Source organism: Pongo abelii, chromosome 20 (assembly GCF_028885655.2).
Source record: "Pongo abelii isolate AG06213 chromosome 20, NHGRI_mPonAbe1-v2.0_pri, whole genome shotgun sequence".
Classification (NCBI taxonomy): Eukaryota; Metazoa; Chordata; class Mammalia; order Primates; family Hominidae; genus Pongo; species Pongo abelii.
The window spans coordinates 42,935,596-42,952,770 of record NC_072005.2 but is presented as its reverse complement, the minus strand read 5'-3'; the positions used below and the strand labels follow the sequence as shown (position 1 = coordinate 42,952,770).

The window sequence follows — 17,175 nt, the reverse complement described above, 5'->3', positions numbered from 1 at the left end:
CTCCCAAAGTGTTGGGATTACAGATGTGAGCCACCATGCCCAGCTTTTTTTTTTTTTGAGACAGAGTCTCACTCTGTCACCCAGGCTGGAGTGCAGTGGCGCAATCTTGGCTCACTGCAACCTCTGGCTCCTGGGTTGAAACGATTCTCATGCCTCAGCCTCCTGAGTAGCTGGGACTATAGGCATGCGCCACCACGCCTGGCTAATTTTTTGGTATTTTTAGTAGGGATGGGGTTTCACTATGTTGGCCAGGCTCGTCTTGAACTTCTGACCTCAAGTGATCCGCCCACCTTGGCCTCCCAAAGTGCTGAGATTACAGGCGTGAGCCACCGTGCCTGGCCTGACGTACACTTTTGTAGTACAAAAGTGACCATTGATGTAAACTCTTTTATAAACCTAAGATGTCATTTCTAGATACCATTCTTAATTTCTTTCCTCAGAACTTAGAGATCTGGTTGGGTTTCTTACCTGTGTGCTAGATACCAACCTTTCCTAATAAGTTTCCAGCCTGACTTTGATAATCACTCTATTATTAGCATCTTCAGTGAAGCAGAATTAGAAGTAGAGCCGAAGATGTGACTGAATTGCTGCACTCTCGTGATTGCAGAGATAAGGATTACTTCTTATGGGTGAACTAAGAAAGTCATTTCTTTAGGCTCTACTCCTGGTGAAGATGCTGTGCACATTGTGGAAATCAATGATTTAGAATATTCCATAAATATAATTGATAAAGCAGTGGTAGGATTTGAGAGGAGTGACTACAATTTTGAAAGAAGTCCTACTGTGGGTAAAGTACTATCAAACAACATCACATGCTACAGAGAAACTTTTTTTTGAAAGAAAAGCCAATCAATGTGACTCTTCATTGTTATCTTAAGAAATTGGGGCTGGGCGCAGTGGCTCACGCCTGTAATCCCAGCACTTTGGGAGGCCGAGGTGGGCAGATCACAAGGTCAGGAGTTCAAGACTAGCCTGGTCAACACAGTGAAACCCCGTCTCTACTAAAAATACAAAAAAAATTAGCCTGGTGTGGTGGCACGCTCCTGTAATCCCAGCTACTCAGGAGGCTGAGGCAGGAGAATCGCTTGAACCTGGTAGGCAGAGGTTGCAGTGAACCTGGTAGGCAGAGGTTGCAGTGAGCAGAGATCGAGCCACTGCACTCCAGCCTGGGCCACAGAGGGAGACTCCATCTCAAAAAAAAAAAAAAAAAAAGGAGAAGAAAAAAATTGCTGCAGCTACCCCAACTTTCTGCAATCCCCCCCTTGATTAGTCAGCAGCCATCAACATTGAGGAAGACACCTATCAGCAAAAAGATTATGACTCACTGAAGGTTCAGATGATTGTTAGCATTTTTTAGCAATATTTTTAAATTAAGGTGTAGTACATTTTTTAGACATGATGCTATTATATACATAATAGACTATAGTATATAGTATTAAATTTTTTTTTTTTTTGTCTTGAGATGGAGTCTCTCTTAGTCACCCAGGCTGGAGTGCAGTGGCATGATCTCGGCTCACTGCAACCTCCACCTCCGAGGTTCAAATGATTCTCCTGCCTTAGCCTCCCAGTAGCTGGGGTTACAGGCACCTGCCACCACGCCTGGCTAATTTTTTTGAATTTTTAGTAGAGACAGGGTTTCACCATATTGGCCAGGCTGATCTTGAACCCCTGACCTCAAATGATTCACCCACCTCGGCCTCCCAAAGTGCTGGGATTACAGGCGTGAGCCACCGCACCTAGCCAACATAACTTTTATATGCACTGGGAAACCAAAAAAGTTGTGTGACATGCTTTCTTGTGGTGGTGTGGAACTGAACCCACAGTATCTCTGAAGTATGCATATGTTTCTATTTTGAATTACTGATTTGTAGATTTTATTATCTTTTTGTATATTCATTGTAATACATTTAGTCAAGATTATCATTTATGTAAACTATCAGTAAACAGACAACCTACAGAATGGGAGAAAATATTTGCAAACTATGCATCTGACACAGGCCTAATATCCAGCATCTATAAGGAACTTAAATTTACAAGAAAAAAACAGCCCTATTAAAAGGACATGAACACTTTTCAAGACAAATATGGCCAAGAAGCTTATGAAAGAAAGTTCAGTATCACTGATTGTTAGAGAAATCCAAATCACCATGATGAGATACCATCTCACACCAGTTATAATGGCCATTATTAAAAAGTCAAAAAATAACAGATGCTGGCAGAGAGGAGAAAAATTTCCATTTTCCTGTTGGAAGTAAGCAGCAATAGGGAACTGAATATCTCAGCCTTGTTAAGTATGTAAACTTTTGCTTGTTCTCCTTGTTTGGGCCAGTTTATTTTCCCTGTAGTCTTCTGCCTGGTGTCCCTGACTCTAGAGTCTGTCTGGTTCCATTTCTCCAGAAGCAGAGAGTGGTCTCCCATCTTCTCTAGGAAGTGATAGGTGCCTCATTGCACAGTGCAGGCAATTGTTTGCCTTATAGACTTCCATTCAATTCTGTTATTTTTTAGGGCCCCTGTTCATTTTCACCTTTCACGGTGCATGATTTCTCTAATTTCTCAGCCTTTCTTTAGTTATATAGTAGGAACTTGCTTTTTGACATCTTCGTCTGCAGGCACATGGGTTTTAGCGTTCTCAGTTCTTCTGTTAGATAATAGTCCTTTCACTTCTTCCACCTGCTAAAATTATGTTTACATCTATCATCCATTGTTGTCTGTTATGGTCTTTGTCTTCGCTGGTTTATGCCTTTTAAATGATACCATATTAGTGCACTTTTGGATAGAATCTGAGCTAAACTCATGTATTTATTATACCATATTTAACCTCAACTTCTTACTATTTTTTTTCCCTCTGCTCACTATATTTGCCCCTATACGGTTAACCTAGGTGGGCCCCTCCAGTTTTATGTTCCAATTCTGTCATCCGGTTTTTAACCTTCGTATTGGTTCTTCTCATTTTATTGATTATTGCAGTGTTCAGAACAATTTTATTTGTTTACACTGGATATATAACACATACTCATAGAACAGAACTTTTATTTTATTTTATTATTTTTTATTTATTTATTTATGTTTTTGAGACGGAGTCTCACTCTGTTACCCAGGCTGGAGTACAGTGGTGTGATCTTGGCTCACTGCAACCTCCGCCTCCCAGGTTCAAGCGATTCTCCTGCCTCAGCCTCCTGAGTAGCTGGGACTACAGGCACGTGCCACCACGCCCAGCTAATTTTTGTGTTTTTAGTAGAGACGGGGTTTCACTATGTTGGCCAGGCTAGTCTCGAACTCCTGACCTTGTGATCCACCTGCCTCGACCTGCTGGGATTACAGGTGTGTGCCATCGCACCCTGCCAGAACAGAACTTTTAAAGTACAAAAGGATATATGTTGAAAAGTAATTCTTCTCTTACACATTTTTCACTTCTATAGTGGCAGCCCCCAGTATCATTTTCCTTTGAGCTATTCTATTTTCAAACATTTTTATTGAAACTGCTTTAAACTGATATATTAACTTATGAATGTCATCTTTATGCTATTGAATTTTCTTGTCTAAAATGCTTTAATGCGTTTTTCTTAGTTTCCTAGGGCTGCTGAAACAAAGTACCACAAACTGGGTAACTTAGAAATAACAGGAATTGGCCACGCATGGTGGCCCACGCCCGTAATCCCAGCACTTTTAGAGGCCGAGGCGGGTGGATCACCTGAGCTCAGGAGTTTGAGACCACCCAGGGCAACATGGTGAAACCCCATCTCTACTAAAAATACAAAAAAATTAACCAGGTGTGGTGGCACAGGCCTCTAGTCCCAGCTGCTTGGGAGGCTGAAGTAGGAGAATCGCTTGAGCCCCAGAGTCGAAGCTTGCAGTGAACCGAGGTCGCGCCACTGCACTCCAGCTTGGGCTACAAAGTGAGACTCAGTCTCTAAAAAATAAAAAAAAAAATAACTATTCTCACAGTTCTGGAGGCCAAAAATCTAAAATCAAGGTGTCAGTAGGGCCATACTCCCTCTGAAACCTGTAGGGAAGGATTCTTCCTTTCCTCTTTCAGCTTCTGGTATCCCCAGACATTCCTTGGTTTGTGGCAGCGTAACTCTACTCTGTCTCTCCATCTTCGCATGGCATTTCTTCCGTGTCTCTTGTCTCTTCATGTAGCATTCTTTTTGTAAGAACACGAGTTGTATTGCATTGGGGCTTCTCTTATTCCAGTTTGACCTCATCTTAACTAATTTCATCTTCAATGACCCTATTTCTAAATGAAGCCTCATTCTGAGGCACTAGGAGTTAGGACTTCAATTCAATCCATAACACAATTCAATCCATAACACCATTCCTTTTATTCAAGTCTGTGTGTTTATTTTAAACTTTTCATCATATGGTTTTTGGAGATTTTTTATTTTTATATATTTTTCATACTTTTTGTTGTCATTGTAAATGTAGTTTTAAATTCTATAATTTCTAAATATAGTCAGCCCTTTCTATCCATGCTTTCTGCAACTACAGATTGAAAATATTCAGGGGAAAAAAGCAACAAAAAATAACAATACAACAATAAAAAATAATACAAATTTAAAATTATAGTATAACAATGATTTACATACATTTATATTGTATTCAGTATTATAAGTAATCTGGAGATTATTTAAAGTATACAGAAAGATATGCATAGGTTATATGAAAATACTTTATCATTTTATGTAAGGCATTGAGCATCCATGGATTTTGGTATCTACAGGAGGTCCTGGAACCAGTCCCCAATAGATAATGAGGGATGACTATAGTTGTTTGTATATGAAGGTTTTAAAAAATAAATATTGATTCATATGTAGTGAATTTCTTACTTTTCATAATTGTTCAGATGACTTTTTTCAGGTAAACAGTTTTGTTTCTGACAAATAATGTTAATTTTCATTTTCTTTTCCCTTTTTTTTTAATTTGTGTTTTGAGACACAGTCTTAATCTTTCCCCCAGGCTAGACAGCAGTGGTGATCTCCGCTCACTGCAACCTTAACCTCCTGGGCTTAGGTGACGCTCCCATCTCAGCCTCCCTAGTAGCTGGGACTACAGGCGTGCACCACTACACCCAGCTAATTTTTGTATCTTTTGTAGAGGTGGGGTTTTGCCATGTTGCTCAGTCTGGTCTTGAACTCCCGGGCTCAAGAGATCTGTTTGCCTCAGCCTCCCAAAGTGCTAGGATTACAGGTGTGAGCCACTGCACTCACGCCTTTTAATTAAGAAAAGAGGGGCAACTCTTTTCTTAATTTTTTTTTTTTCTTTTTTCTTTTGAGACAGAGTCTCACTCTGTCGCTCAGGCTGGAGTGCAGTGGTGTGACCTTGGCTCACTGCAACCTCCACCTCCCAGGTTCACACCATTCTCCTGCCTCAGCCTCCCAAGTAGCTGAGACTACAGGCGCCTGCCACCACGCCTGGCTAATTTTTTTTTTTTTTTTTTTTTTTTTGTATTTTTAGTAGAGACGGGGTTTCACTGTGTTAGCCAGGATGGTCTCGATCTCCTGACCTCGCGATCCGCCCACCTCGGCCTCCCAAAGTGCTGGGTGGGATTACAGGCATGAGGCACCGCGCCCGACCTCTTAATTTTCATACCTCTGATTTATTTCTCTAATTTAATTGTACTACCTAGTACTGCAATGAATGGTGACAACTCATCTTTTCTTATTTCTGACTTTAATGTGAATGCTTCTGGATGTTTTCCATTAAGTAAAGTGCTGGTGTTTGGGCTGTACTGTACTTTATTCTCAAATTAAATGTTATTTGTTCCTATTTTATATAAAGGATTTTTTAGTGAAAAATAGATGTTGAGTTTTATGATCTTAATATTTACAGAAATGATTACTTGATTTTTTCATTTTTTCAAATGTCATTACTTGACATTTTTCATTAATTTATTTACTTATAGTAATATACTTTATATTATTGAAACGTATCCCTGGAAAAAACGTACTCAACTCAAATATGATGTATTTTATATTTAATGTACTTCTGGGTCACTTTTTTCCTTTTGGGTCATTTTGATGTTTTACATAGAATTTTTACAATGGTTTTCATAAATGAAATTGGATAGTTTGCTTTTTTAGTGTGTCATCTTTGTCAGGTTTTGGTATTAATATATGTTTCATACACAAAAACATTGGGAATTTTTGTCTTTTTTCTTTCACAACATTTTAGACAACATAGGAGTTGTCCTTTAAAATCTGTTAGAATTTTCATGTGGATCTCTGGGTTTTTCCTTTTTGTTTTAGGGAATTACTTTTCATATTTCTTTTCATTTTATGGAAATTGGTTTAGATAAGTTTTTTGCATCTTGTAGAGTCAGTGTTGGTAATTTACAATCCAGAAAAGTGTTTAGATTATAAAAATGTATTTTAATAGAGTCCTGCAAAATGATCTTATAGTTTTTAGCTTCCTGTTTTTGTTTTTTCTCTATCATTATTTCTTCTTACTTCATTTGTACATTCTGCATTTCCTATTTATTTACCTATTTGTTTTCTATCAGATCCTTTTTTAAAGCAATCAAAGCTATTTGTATTTATAAATATATGCCTCTACTCGTATTTCCTTTCCTGAATTTCCTTCTCAAAACTTCAGAGATAAGAGATATATGCACTTGAAAATGTTTTAATAGTGGGAGAGTAGAGCTTAAACCAATAATCAGTCCCATAATTGCATATTTTTCAAAATGTTCTTCATATTACAATATTGGAAAAAAATTTGTAAGTGATATTTATTTGCAATCTGTTTTAGGAGAAATATGGGGAGTTGATGAGCATCAGAAAAACCAGGACAGACTTTTGAGACAAGTTGAAGTTAAATTCCAGAAAACACTGACTGAAGAAAAAGGCAATGAATGTCAAAAGAAATTTGCAAATGTATTTCCTCTGAACTCTGATTTTTTCCCTTCCAGACACAATCTCTATAAGTATGACTTATTTGGAAAGTGTTTAGAACATAATTTTGACTGTCATAATAATGTGAAATGCCTTATAAGAAAGGAACATTGTGAATATAATGAACCTGTGAAATCATATGGTAATAGCTCATCCCATTTTGTCATTACCCCCTTTAAGTGTAATCATTGTGGAAAAGGCTTCAATCAGACTTTGGACCTCATCAGACATCTGAGAATTCATACTGGAGAGAAGCCCTATGAATGTAGTAACTGTAGAAAAGCCTTCAGTCACAAGGAAAAACTTATTAAACATTATAAAATTCACAGTAGGGAGCAGTCTTACAAATGTAATGAATGTGGTAAAGCTTTCATTAAAATGTCAAATCTCATTAGACATCAAAGAATTCATACTGGAGAGAAGCCCTATGCATGTAAGGAATGTGAGAAGTCCTTCAGCCAGAAATCAAATCTTATTGATCACGAAAAAATTCATACTGGAGAGAAACCTTATGAATGTAATGAGTGTGGAAAAGCCTTCAGCCAGAAGCAAAGCCTCATTGCACATCAGAAAGTTCATACTGGGGAGAAACCTTATGCATGTAATGAATGTGGTAAAGCCTTCCCTCGAATTGCATCCCTTGCTCTTCATATGAGGAGTCATACAGGAGAAAAACCTTATAAATGTGATAAATGTGGTAAAGCCTTCTCTCAGTTTTCCATGCTTATTATACATGTTAGAATTCATACAGGTGAAAAACCCTATGAATGTAATGAGTGTGGAAAAGCCTTCTCTCAAAGCTCAGCCCTTACTGTACATATGAGAAGTCACACTGGTGAGAAACCCTATGAATGTAAGGAATGCAGAAAAGCCTTCAGCCACAAGAAAAACTTCATTACACACCAGAAAATCCATACTAGAGAGAAACCTTATGAGTGTAATGAATGTGGGAAAGCTTTTATACAGATGTCAAACCTTGTTAGACACCAGAGAATTCATACTGGGGAAAAACCCTATATATGTAAGGAATGTGGGAAAGCCTTTAGCCAGAAATCAAATCTCATTGCTCATGAAAAAATTCATTCTGGAGAGAAGCCCTATGAATGCAATGAATGTGGTAAAGCCTTCAGCCAAAAGCAAAACTTCATTACACATCAAAAAGTTCATACTGGAGAGAAACCTTATGATTGTAATGAATGTGGTAAAGCCTTCTCTCAAATTGCATCCCTTACCCTTCATTTGAGAAGTCATACAGGGGAAAAGCCTTATGAATGTGATAAATGTGGTAAAGCCTTCTCTCAGTGCTCACTGCTTAATTTACATATGAGAAGTCACACAGGTGAGAAGCCCTATGTATGTAATGAATGTGGGAAAGCCTTCTCTCAAAGAACTTCCCTTATTGTGCACATGAGAGGCCATACAGGTGAAAAACCCTATGAATGTAATAAATGTGGAAAAGCCTTCTCCCAAAGCTCATCCCTTACTATACATATACGAGGACATACAGGTGAGAAACCCTTCGACTGTAGTAAATGTGGAAAAGCCTTCTCTCAAATCTCATCTCTTACCCTTCATATGAGAAAACATACAGGTGAGAAGCCCTATCACTGTATTGAGTGTGGCAAGGCTTTCAGCCAAAAGTCACACCTTGTTAGACACCAGAGAATTCATACTCATTAGAAACCCTATGAATATTATGAATATGGCAAGGCCATCTGAAGGAATTAACACCTCATTGCACATTACATGATCACTTCCAGAGTAGAAAACTGTGAATGTGGGATAGCCTTCTGAAAAAGCCACAAATTTATGAAACATTAGAGAATTCTTCCAGGGTGACAAATTATATAATGAAAAAGCTGATTATCAGAAACTTTCAGCAGACATATTATTGATAATATTTAATCAGCATTCTCATTGAAATCTGAAACAAGGTATCTGCTGTCAGCATAACAACCCGATACTTGAGCTCCTAGCCAATGTATTAAGTAAGGAAAACAAGATTGGGAAAACAAGTATCAATGAAGAACTATAAAAATAACTTTTATACAAGAAATAGTTAATTGGAAAATGTGTTGATAGAAAAACCTAAGAATAAACACAACAATGAATTGAGGTCTTTATCAAGTTATAAAACATGTTGAAAGGCACAAAAGAACACCTGAAAAATGATATTTTGTCTGAAAAGACATTGTAAAAATATAATTTCTCTCCCAAATCACTAAGTTTAATATACTTCTGAAGTTTACATCAGTTTTATTTTAAGGAACTTCACAAACTTATCCAAAAATTTTATGTGGAAAAGTAAAGAAACACAAATAGCTGAAACAAACTTGACAAAGCAAATAGAGAAGACACACTCTATTATTAGATATATCATATACTTATTTAAAGCTGTTGTCATTTAAACAATGTATTACCGAGTGAATAAATCAAGCAGTAGTAAGATAGTGAGCATTCATACAAAAATCCAAGAAGATACAGGAATTCTGTGTATGACAGTGCTATTGAAATCATTGGGGAATGAATGGCTTATTTAATAAATGGAAGGTTCATAGGAGAAAAATTTTAGCTTTCTACTTTATATCATATACAAAAATAAAATCCTACTAAAGACCAGAATATAAAAAGCAAAATTCTAAAACTATGATGAAAGTAGAATCTATTACTTTAGGGTAACAAGATTTCTTTAAAAAACACAGACATGGAATAGTCCATTGAATTTTGGTGTATTGGCCTCACAGGCACCCGCAAATGTACACAAAGAGATATGTATCACTGTGTTCCTGAATCATGGTTTGTATTGCCCAAAATTGGATATAACAAATTTTTATAAATGTGGAATAGATGAATAAGTGTGCTCATTTCTGTGATAAAATACAGAATTTAGAAAGAAAATCTACCTATAGTTATATGGATAGATTACCATATATAATATTGAGAGAAAAAATTAAAATGCACAAAGGAACACAGTATAACATTTGTATAATTGAATAAGATCTTGCAAAGAACAGTACTGTGTATTGGTCACGGATCCATATACAACTTGGTTGCCTTTCGGGATGTGGGAAAGGTTTGGTGGGAGTTGTTATATTTATCTGTAATATTTCTTTAATAAAAGAGTGAAAGCAAATATGACAGTGGTGACAAATCTAGTTGTCCAAATTAATTATATGGGTTTTTAAAATTGTTTTTTCTTGCTTTTATTTTCCTAATTTCTCAAAAATAAGAATCAAATGGGTGGGAGAAACCTGGGCCTGGAGAAATAATTTTAAAATGGATTTTTATTCTTGATCAGATACTAGCATTTATAGAAGATTCTCTTTACACAAAACATACCTGACAAGGTATTATTTTGTTTACTGTCTCTTCATGTTAATTGGAATAATAAAATCAGCAGTATTTTCGCATTTATTTGAGGCCAATTTTTAATTTTAAACAAATTTTTTTCTAGTTGAAAGGAGTATAGAAACAAAACAATTATTTTATTATTGGGATAATTGGCTATCCATTTGGGGGAAGAAATCCACCTTCATTTGGGTTGGTTTTGGAGTGAGGGAAAGAGACCATTCATGCATACTGTAAAATATAGTTTACATTCTAATATGTCAAGCCAAGAATAGTTATCGGTATTAGAGTAGAAGCAATTTCTATATATCTCAACAAAGCTTTTCTTTGTTTCTGGATCAATAAATAGGGATGCAGATGCTGGTGATTTTCTGTATGCCAGGTAAGGGCCCAGTGGATGTGAAAAAATCACTTCATTCTGTTCCACAGATGTTTTATATTCAGGCCTTTCAAATATTTATGTTGTGGCCAGGTGCAGTGGTGGCTCACACCTGTCATCCCAGCACTTTGGGAGGCTGAGGCAGGCGGACCACTTGAGGTCAGGAGTTTGTGAGCAGCCTGGCCAACATGGTGTAACCCCATCTCAACTAAAAATACAGAAATTAGCTGGGTGTGGTTGCGTGCGCCTCTTATCCCAGCTACTTGGGAGGCTGAGGCACGAAAATCGCTTGAACCCAGGAGGCAGAGGTTGCAGTGAGCCGAGATCACGCCACTGCATTCCAGCCTGGGCAACAGAGTGAGACTCCATCTCAAAAAACAAAAAAACAAATATGTTGCCTCCAATTTCATTTTCTGTGAATAGTCTATTCATATATTAAGTCTGTTTTTTTCTACTGGAACTTCAAAAAATGTTTTTCTTGGAAACAATTATGGATTTATAGGAAGTTATACAAATAATACCATATAGTACTATTTAGTCCTTGTACCCCACACCTCGTTTCTCCTAATGGTAACACCTTATATAACAGTACAGAACCAAATTTGACATTGGTACAATCCACAAACATTACCAGTTTTATGTGCACTTGTGTATGTGTCTGTACAGTTCTATACAATTTTATCTCATGCACAGATTAGTGTAACTACCACTCCCAATAGTCAATATATAAAACTTATAACACCACAAAGATCCCTTGTTCTATCCATTTATAGTCACACCCATCTTCCTGTCCTCTCCTCACTCCCCATCCCTAACCCCTGGCAATTACTAATCTATTCTCTATCTCTATAGTTTTTTCATAATGGATTTTTTTCTTATTTTTTGTGTTATAATATATTCTAGACACAAATCCTTTGTCAGTTACTTGCATTCTAAAAATAGTTTTGTTTTCAGTTTATTTCAGACACCAAAATTTTAAAGCTGAATGTGAAAATTAGTCTGATACATTTTGAGTTAACTTTTTATAAGGAATAAAATTTAGGTCAAGGTTCATTTTTTGGATGTCTACTTGTTACAATGCTATTTGTTGAAAAAGTTGTTTCTCCATTGAATTGCTTGGCCTACTTCTGTGTTTCTGAATGCTCTTTTCCAAAAATCTATGCATCTATCCCTCTATCAATGCCACACTGTCTTGATTACTATAGCTGTATACTGATTGCTCTCATTTTTTTTATTCTTTTTCTTTTTTTTTTTTTTTTTTGAGGCAGGGTCTCACTCCTGTTGCCCAGGCTGGAGTGCAATGGTTCAGTCATAGCTCACTGCAGAATCAGATGATTCTCCCAGCCAAGTAGCTGAGACTACACGTGTGTGTCACCACACTCAGCTAATTTTTGTATTTTGAGTAGAGATGGTTTTGCCATGTTGCCCAGGCTGGTCTCAAACTCTTGAGTTCAAGGAATCCTCTGGCCTTGGTCTCCCAAAATGCTGGAATTACAGGCGTGAGCCCACCACACCTGACCTATTATTCATTTTCAAAATTTATTTATCTATTCTACTTTCTTTGCTCTTCCATATAAATTTTGGATTAGCCTGTCTGTGTTTTCAAAAGCTCTGCTTAAATTTTGATAGAAATTGCATTAAGCCTTTATTTCATTGTGGAAGAATGGAAGTCTTTACTATACTGAGCCTTCCACTCCATAAACACAAGATGTGTCTTATGTAGGTCTTCTTTGAGTTCATCAGTTTTAATCATTGTTTTGTAATTTTTAGCTCCTGTAAATGTATTAGATTTAAACTTCACTGCTTCACTGGATGTGTGTGTTGTGATGTTCTTGTTTGTAAATTCCTTTAGATTTTCTATGTAGAAAATAATATCATCTGCAAATGGGGCCAGTTATATTTTGTTCTTTCCTATCTATATGCTTTCTTTTTACTTTTCTGGCTTTATAAATTGTCAATAAGCTTCTGGAATGGGATTTTAAAGCTGACTTCTGGGAGGAAATCAGTTAAGCCATCATCAAAAGACCAAAACATAAGAGGCAATGAAAACATAAAAGGGGGCAAGGATTGAAAAAGTAACCAGTGGGTATCGTGCTCAGTACATGGGTGGCAGGGTCATTTGTACCCCAGACCTCAGCATCACAGGTTACATTACCCAGGTAACCTGCACATGTACCCCCGACTCTAAAAATTTTTTAAAAAGAGATGATATTTAAAGGAGAAATGGGATTGCCCTATACTAGAGTAACAGTCACTTGTACAGATAGAATTCCATTGTTTTTATCCCTAAAGTGGCCTGAATTTCAAAGAACCTAATTGAGATAGGTAATCTGGGTGGAGCTTTGCTCCCATCAGCCAACAGCAGGAATGATCAGTTGTGAATACTGTGGGATCTCACCAGAGATTCCTTCCTGGAATCCCAGTTGAAAAAACAGCGACCAGGTAATTAAGGTCTCTATCAGTTCTCGAACTCCCGACCTCAAGTGATTAACCCGCCTTCGCCTCCCAAAGTGCTGGGATTACAGGCATGAGCTACCGGCCTGGCAGGGTCTCTATCAGTTCCAACCATTTTCTCTTGAGCCATGTATACGAATCCAAGAAAGTCCCTTTCTCATGTGTAAGCTCCACAACACAATTAATAAGGGTACTACATGGGTACACATGGACATAAAGATGGGAACAATAGACAATGGGGACTACTGGGGGGAGGAATGGAGTGGGGTAAGGGCTAAAAAACTACCTAGTGGGTACCATGCTCACCACCTGGGTGACAGGATCATTTGTACCCCAAACCTCAGCATCATGCAATATATCCATGTAACAAACCTGTACATGTACTCCCTGAATCTAAAATAAAAGTTAAAAAAAATTTTAAGGTACAACAGTGAAGATCAAAACTGGTTCCTGAAGTCAGCCTTGTGATTTTTGCAGGTGTGGCCCATTGTATGTGCAGGGAAACAGGAATCAAAGCAGCAGTAGGGGGTGAAGTGGGAATCAATTTTAGGTCTAATCTATGGTATGAAAAGAACATAGGTAATTTTAATAAAATTCTAACAGTAGAATAGGGTGGTAGAATATATGCTCTTTTATAAAATTAAATGAGTCCCAGCGTGGTGGCTCACGCTCGTATTCCCAGCACTTTGAAAGGCCAAGGTGGGAAGATTGCTTGAGCTCAGGAGTTTAAGACCAACCTGAACAAGTCAAAACCCTGTCTCTACAAATTTAAAAAAAAAAAATAGCTGGACATGGTGGTGCAGAACTGTAGTCCCAGCTACTTGGGAGGCTGAAGTGGAAGGATCAGTAGAGGCTGGGAGTTCGGTGAGTTCGAGGCTGCAGTGAGCTATGGTCATGCCACTGCGCTCCAGCCTGGACAAGAGAGTGAGACCCTGTTTCTATTTAAAAGAGAGGGAGAAGATGGATTAAAGACTTAAATGTTAGACCTAAAACCATAAAAACCCTAGAAGAAAACCTAGGCAATACCATTCAGGACACAGGCATGGGCAAGGACTTCATGTTAAAACACCAAAAGCAATGGCAACAAAAGCCAAAATTGACAAATGGGATCTAATTAAACTAAAGAGCTTCTGCACAGCAAAAGAAACTACCATCAGAGTGAACAGGCAACCTACAGAATGGGAGAAAATTTTTGCAATCTGCTCATCTGACAAAGGGCTAATATCCAGAATCTACAACGAACTCAAACAAATTTACAAGAAAAAAACAACCCCATCAAAAAGTGGGTGAAGGATATGAACAGACACTTCTCAAAAGAAGACATTTATGCAGCCAACAGACACATGAAAAAATTCTCATCATCACTGGCCATCAGAGAAATGCAAATCAAAACCACAATGAGATACCATCTCACACCAGTTAGAATGGCGATCATTAAAAAGTCAGGAAACAACAGGTGCTGGAGAGGATGTGGAGAAATTGGAACACTTTTACACTGTTGGTGGGACTGTTGTGGAAGACAGTGTGGCAATTCCTCAGGGATCTAGTACTAGAAATATCGTTTGACCCAGCCATCCCATTACTGGGTATATACCCAAAGGATTATAAATCATGCTGCTATAAAGACACATGCACACGTATATTTATTGCAGCACTACTCACAATAGCAAAGACTTGGAACCAACCCAAATGTCCAACAATGATAGACTGGATTAAGAAAATGTGGCACATATACACCATGGAATACTATGGAGCCATTAAAAAATGATGAGTTCATGTCCTTTGTAGGGACATGGATGAAGCTGGAAACCATCATTCTCAGCAAACTATCGCGAGGACAAAAAAACAAACACTGCATGTTCTCACTCATAGGTGGGACTTGAACAATGAGAACACTTGGACACAGGCAGGGGAACATCACACACAGGGGCCTGTTGTGGGGTGGGGGGATGGGGGAGGGATAGCATTGGGAGATATACCTAATGTAAATGACGAGTTAGTGGGTGCAGCACACCAACATGGCACATGTATACATATGTAACATACACAGGAAGGGGAACATCGCACACCGGGGACTGTTGTGGGGTTGGGGGAGAGGGGAGGGATAGCATTAGGAGATATGCCTAATGCTAAATGATGAGTTAATGGGTGCAGCACACCAACATGTCACATGTATACATATGTAACAAACCTGCACGTTGTACACATGTACCCTAAAACTTAAAGTATAATAATAAAATTAAAAAAAAAACCCTGCACATTGTGCACATGTACCCTAGAACTTAAAGTATAATAAAAATATGTATATATATATATACAAAATAAAATAAAAGAGAGGGAGAGACCCTGTCTATTTAAGAGAGAGAGAATATAAAAATTAAATTAAAATGACCAGGGCCACAACCAGGCTGAGTTGTGTTTAGGATTTGAATCTCTTCAACAGACTCAGAGACCTGTGCTTCCTTTGACTAAAAGATTGGAAATCATACTGTAGAGCAAGTGGTGAGTCTCGTGAATTGACCCTGCATAGTTTTGTGTAGATGAAAATACAATTTGGGGAAAGGATTATCTTAAAAACACTGAGTGATAGGGATTATGACAGGTTCAGTTTTTTCTTCCCTCTCCCACTCACCCTTTGGCTTATGGTTCGCCCCAGGGAGCATGCCAAAACTTCTATGCTACAGGTTTATGCTCTATGGACTGTACAACACCAACAGTGAACTCTATGGACTTTGAGTGATAACAATGTATCAACGTAGATTCATCAGTTATAACAAATATACCACACTGATGGGAGGTGTTGAGAATGGGGGAGGCCATCCAGGTTTTGGGGGAAGGCATATGGAAAATCTCTGTACTTTCTGCCTAATTTTGTTGTGAACCTAAAATTGCTCTAAAAAAATTAGTCTTTGGAAAAAACACCTGACAATAGGGATTGGTGAGGGAAAGAATCAAATGGAAAAATGAACTCATACATTAATAGTGGGAATGTTAACTAACAATATTAGTGAGGCTGAGGACACCTATACCGCCAAGTCCCAAAAAATTCACTTCTAGGTATGAACCAATAAAACCTCTTTCACACATTAACAGCAGTGTTATAGCGACACTGTAGTATCTACCAACAGGAGAATGAAAATTGATTATTTATAAAACAATTACCATTGTTTTATAAACAAAGCTATAAATATCAAGCACAAATAAATTGCATAAATACGTTGAAGGTAAAAAGCAAGCTGTAGAAGAATATATATTATATAATACTTAAATACATTTCAAAATCAGGCAAAACAGTAATACTATATTTCAAGGATGCTAAGATGTTATCAATTATTGACACACTATTATTTCATGTGCAAGTAAGAAATACATCATTAAAATATGAAACTGTCAACCGTAAGATGTATTCTGATGTCAGAATGTTAAAATGTACACTTTGGCATTAATGAAATCCAGAAAATATTGTTTAGGGATATATGCACTAAAATTCTAAGGAAATATATGGGAAGGATACTTTTCTAATCTATTATAGTGGTTACCTCTGCAGGAAGAGAGGAACAGAGGGAGTGATGATATGAGGGAGAGGTTAAAAATAATACAAGGTGGCCTATTATAAAAAGAAATAATATGTGTGTGTTACTTATATACAAATTATCTCCAAAAAGGTAGATAAGACATGTGATCCAGCAAAAGTAATACCACACCCCTTGTCGGAAGACGTTACCTTTTTTTTTTTTTTTTTTTTTCTTTTTTTCCGAGACAGAGTCTTGCTCTGTCGCCCAGGCTGGAGGGCTGGAGTGCAGTGGCGCGATCTCGGCTCACTGCAAGCTCCGCCTCCTGGGTTCACGCCATTCTCCTGCCTCAGCCTCCCAAGGAGCTGGGACTACAGGCGCCCGCCACCACGCCCGGCTAATTTTTGTATTCTTAGTAGAGACGGGGTTTCAGCATGTTGGCCAGGCTGGTCTCAAACTCTTGACCTCGTGATCCGCCCGCCTCGGCCTCCTAAAGTGCTGGGATTACAGGCGTGAGCCACCGCGCCTGGCCCAGACGTTACCCTTTTAATCCATGACCCTGTGCAAGCAGTGCTTTATACCACTTTGTCAC

The 17,175-nt window shown here is 37.8% G+C and overlaps 1 protein-coding gene and 1 long non-coding RNA gene across 6 annotated transcripts in view; one reads left to right on the top strand and one right to left on the bottom strand.

Annotated features, from left to right (window-relative positions):
* The window catches only part of ZNF569 (zinc finger protein 569), a 54,264-nt gene extending 44,241 nt beyond the window's left edge, over positions 1-10,023 (top strand). For all 5 annotated transcript variants that reach the window (XM_024236979.3, XM_054540276.2, XM_024236978.3 and 2 more), the window contains one exon: positions 6,748-10,023. In XM_024236979.3, the coding sequence (XP_024092747.3) occupies positions 6,748-8,570 (1,823 nt within the window). In that variant the 3' untranslated portion in view covers positions 8,571-10,023. The remainder of the gene's footprint in view (positions 1-6,747) is intronic.
* The window catches only part of LOC129051956 (uncharacterized), a 32,872-nt gene extending 15,982 nt beyond the window's left edge, over positions 1-16,890 (bottom strand). The window contains exon 1 of the long non-coding RNA XR_008516561.1: positions 16,796-16,890. This is a non-coding gene — a long non-coding RNA (uncharacterized LOC129051956). The remainder of the gene's footprint in view (positions 1-16,795) is intronic.
* Between the last annotated feature and the right edge of the window lie 285 nt (positions 16,891-17,175).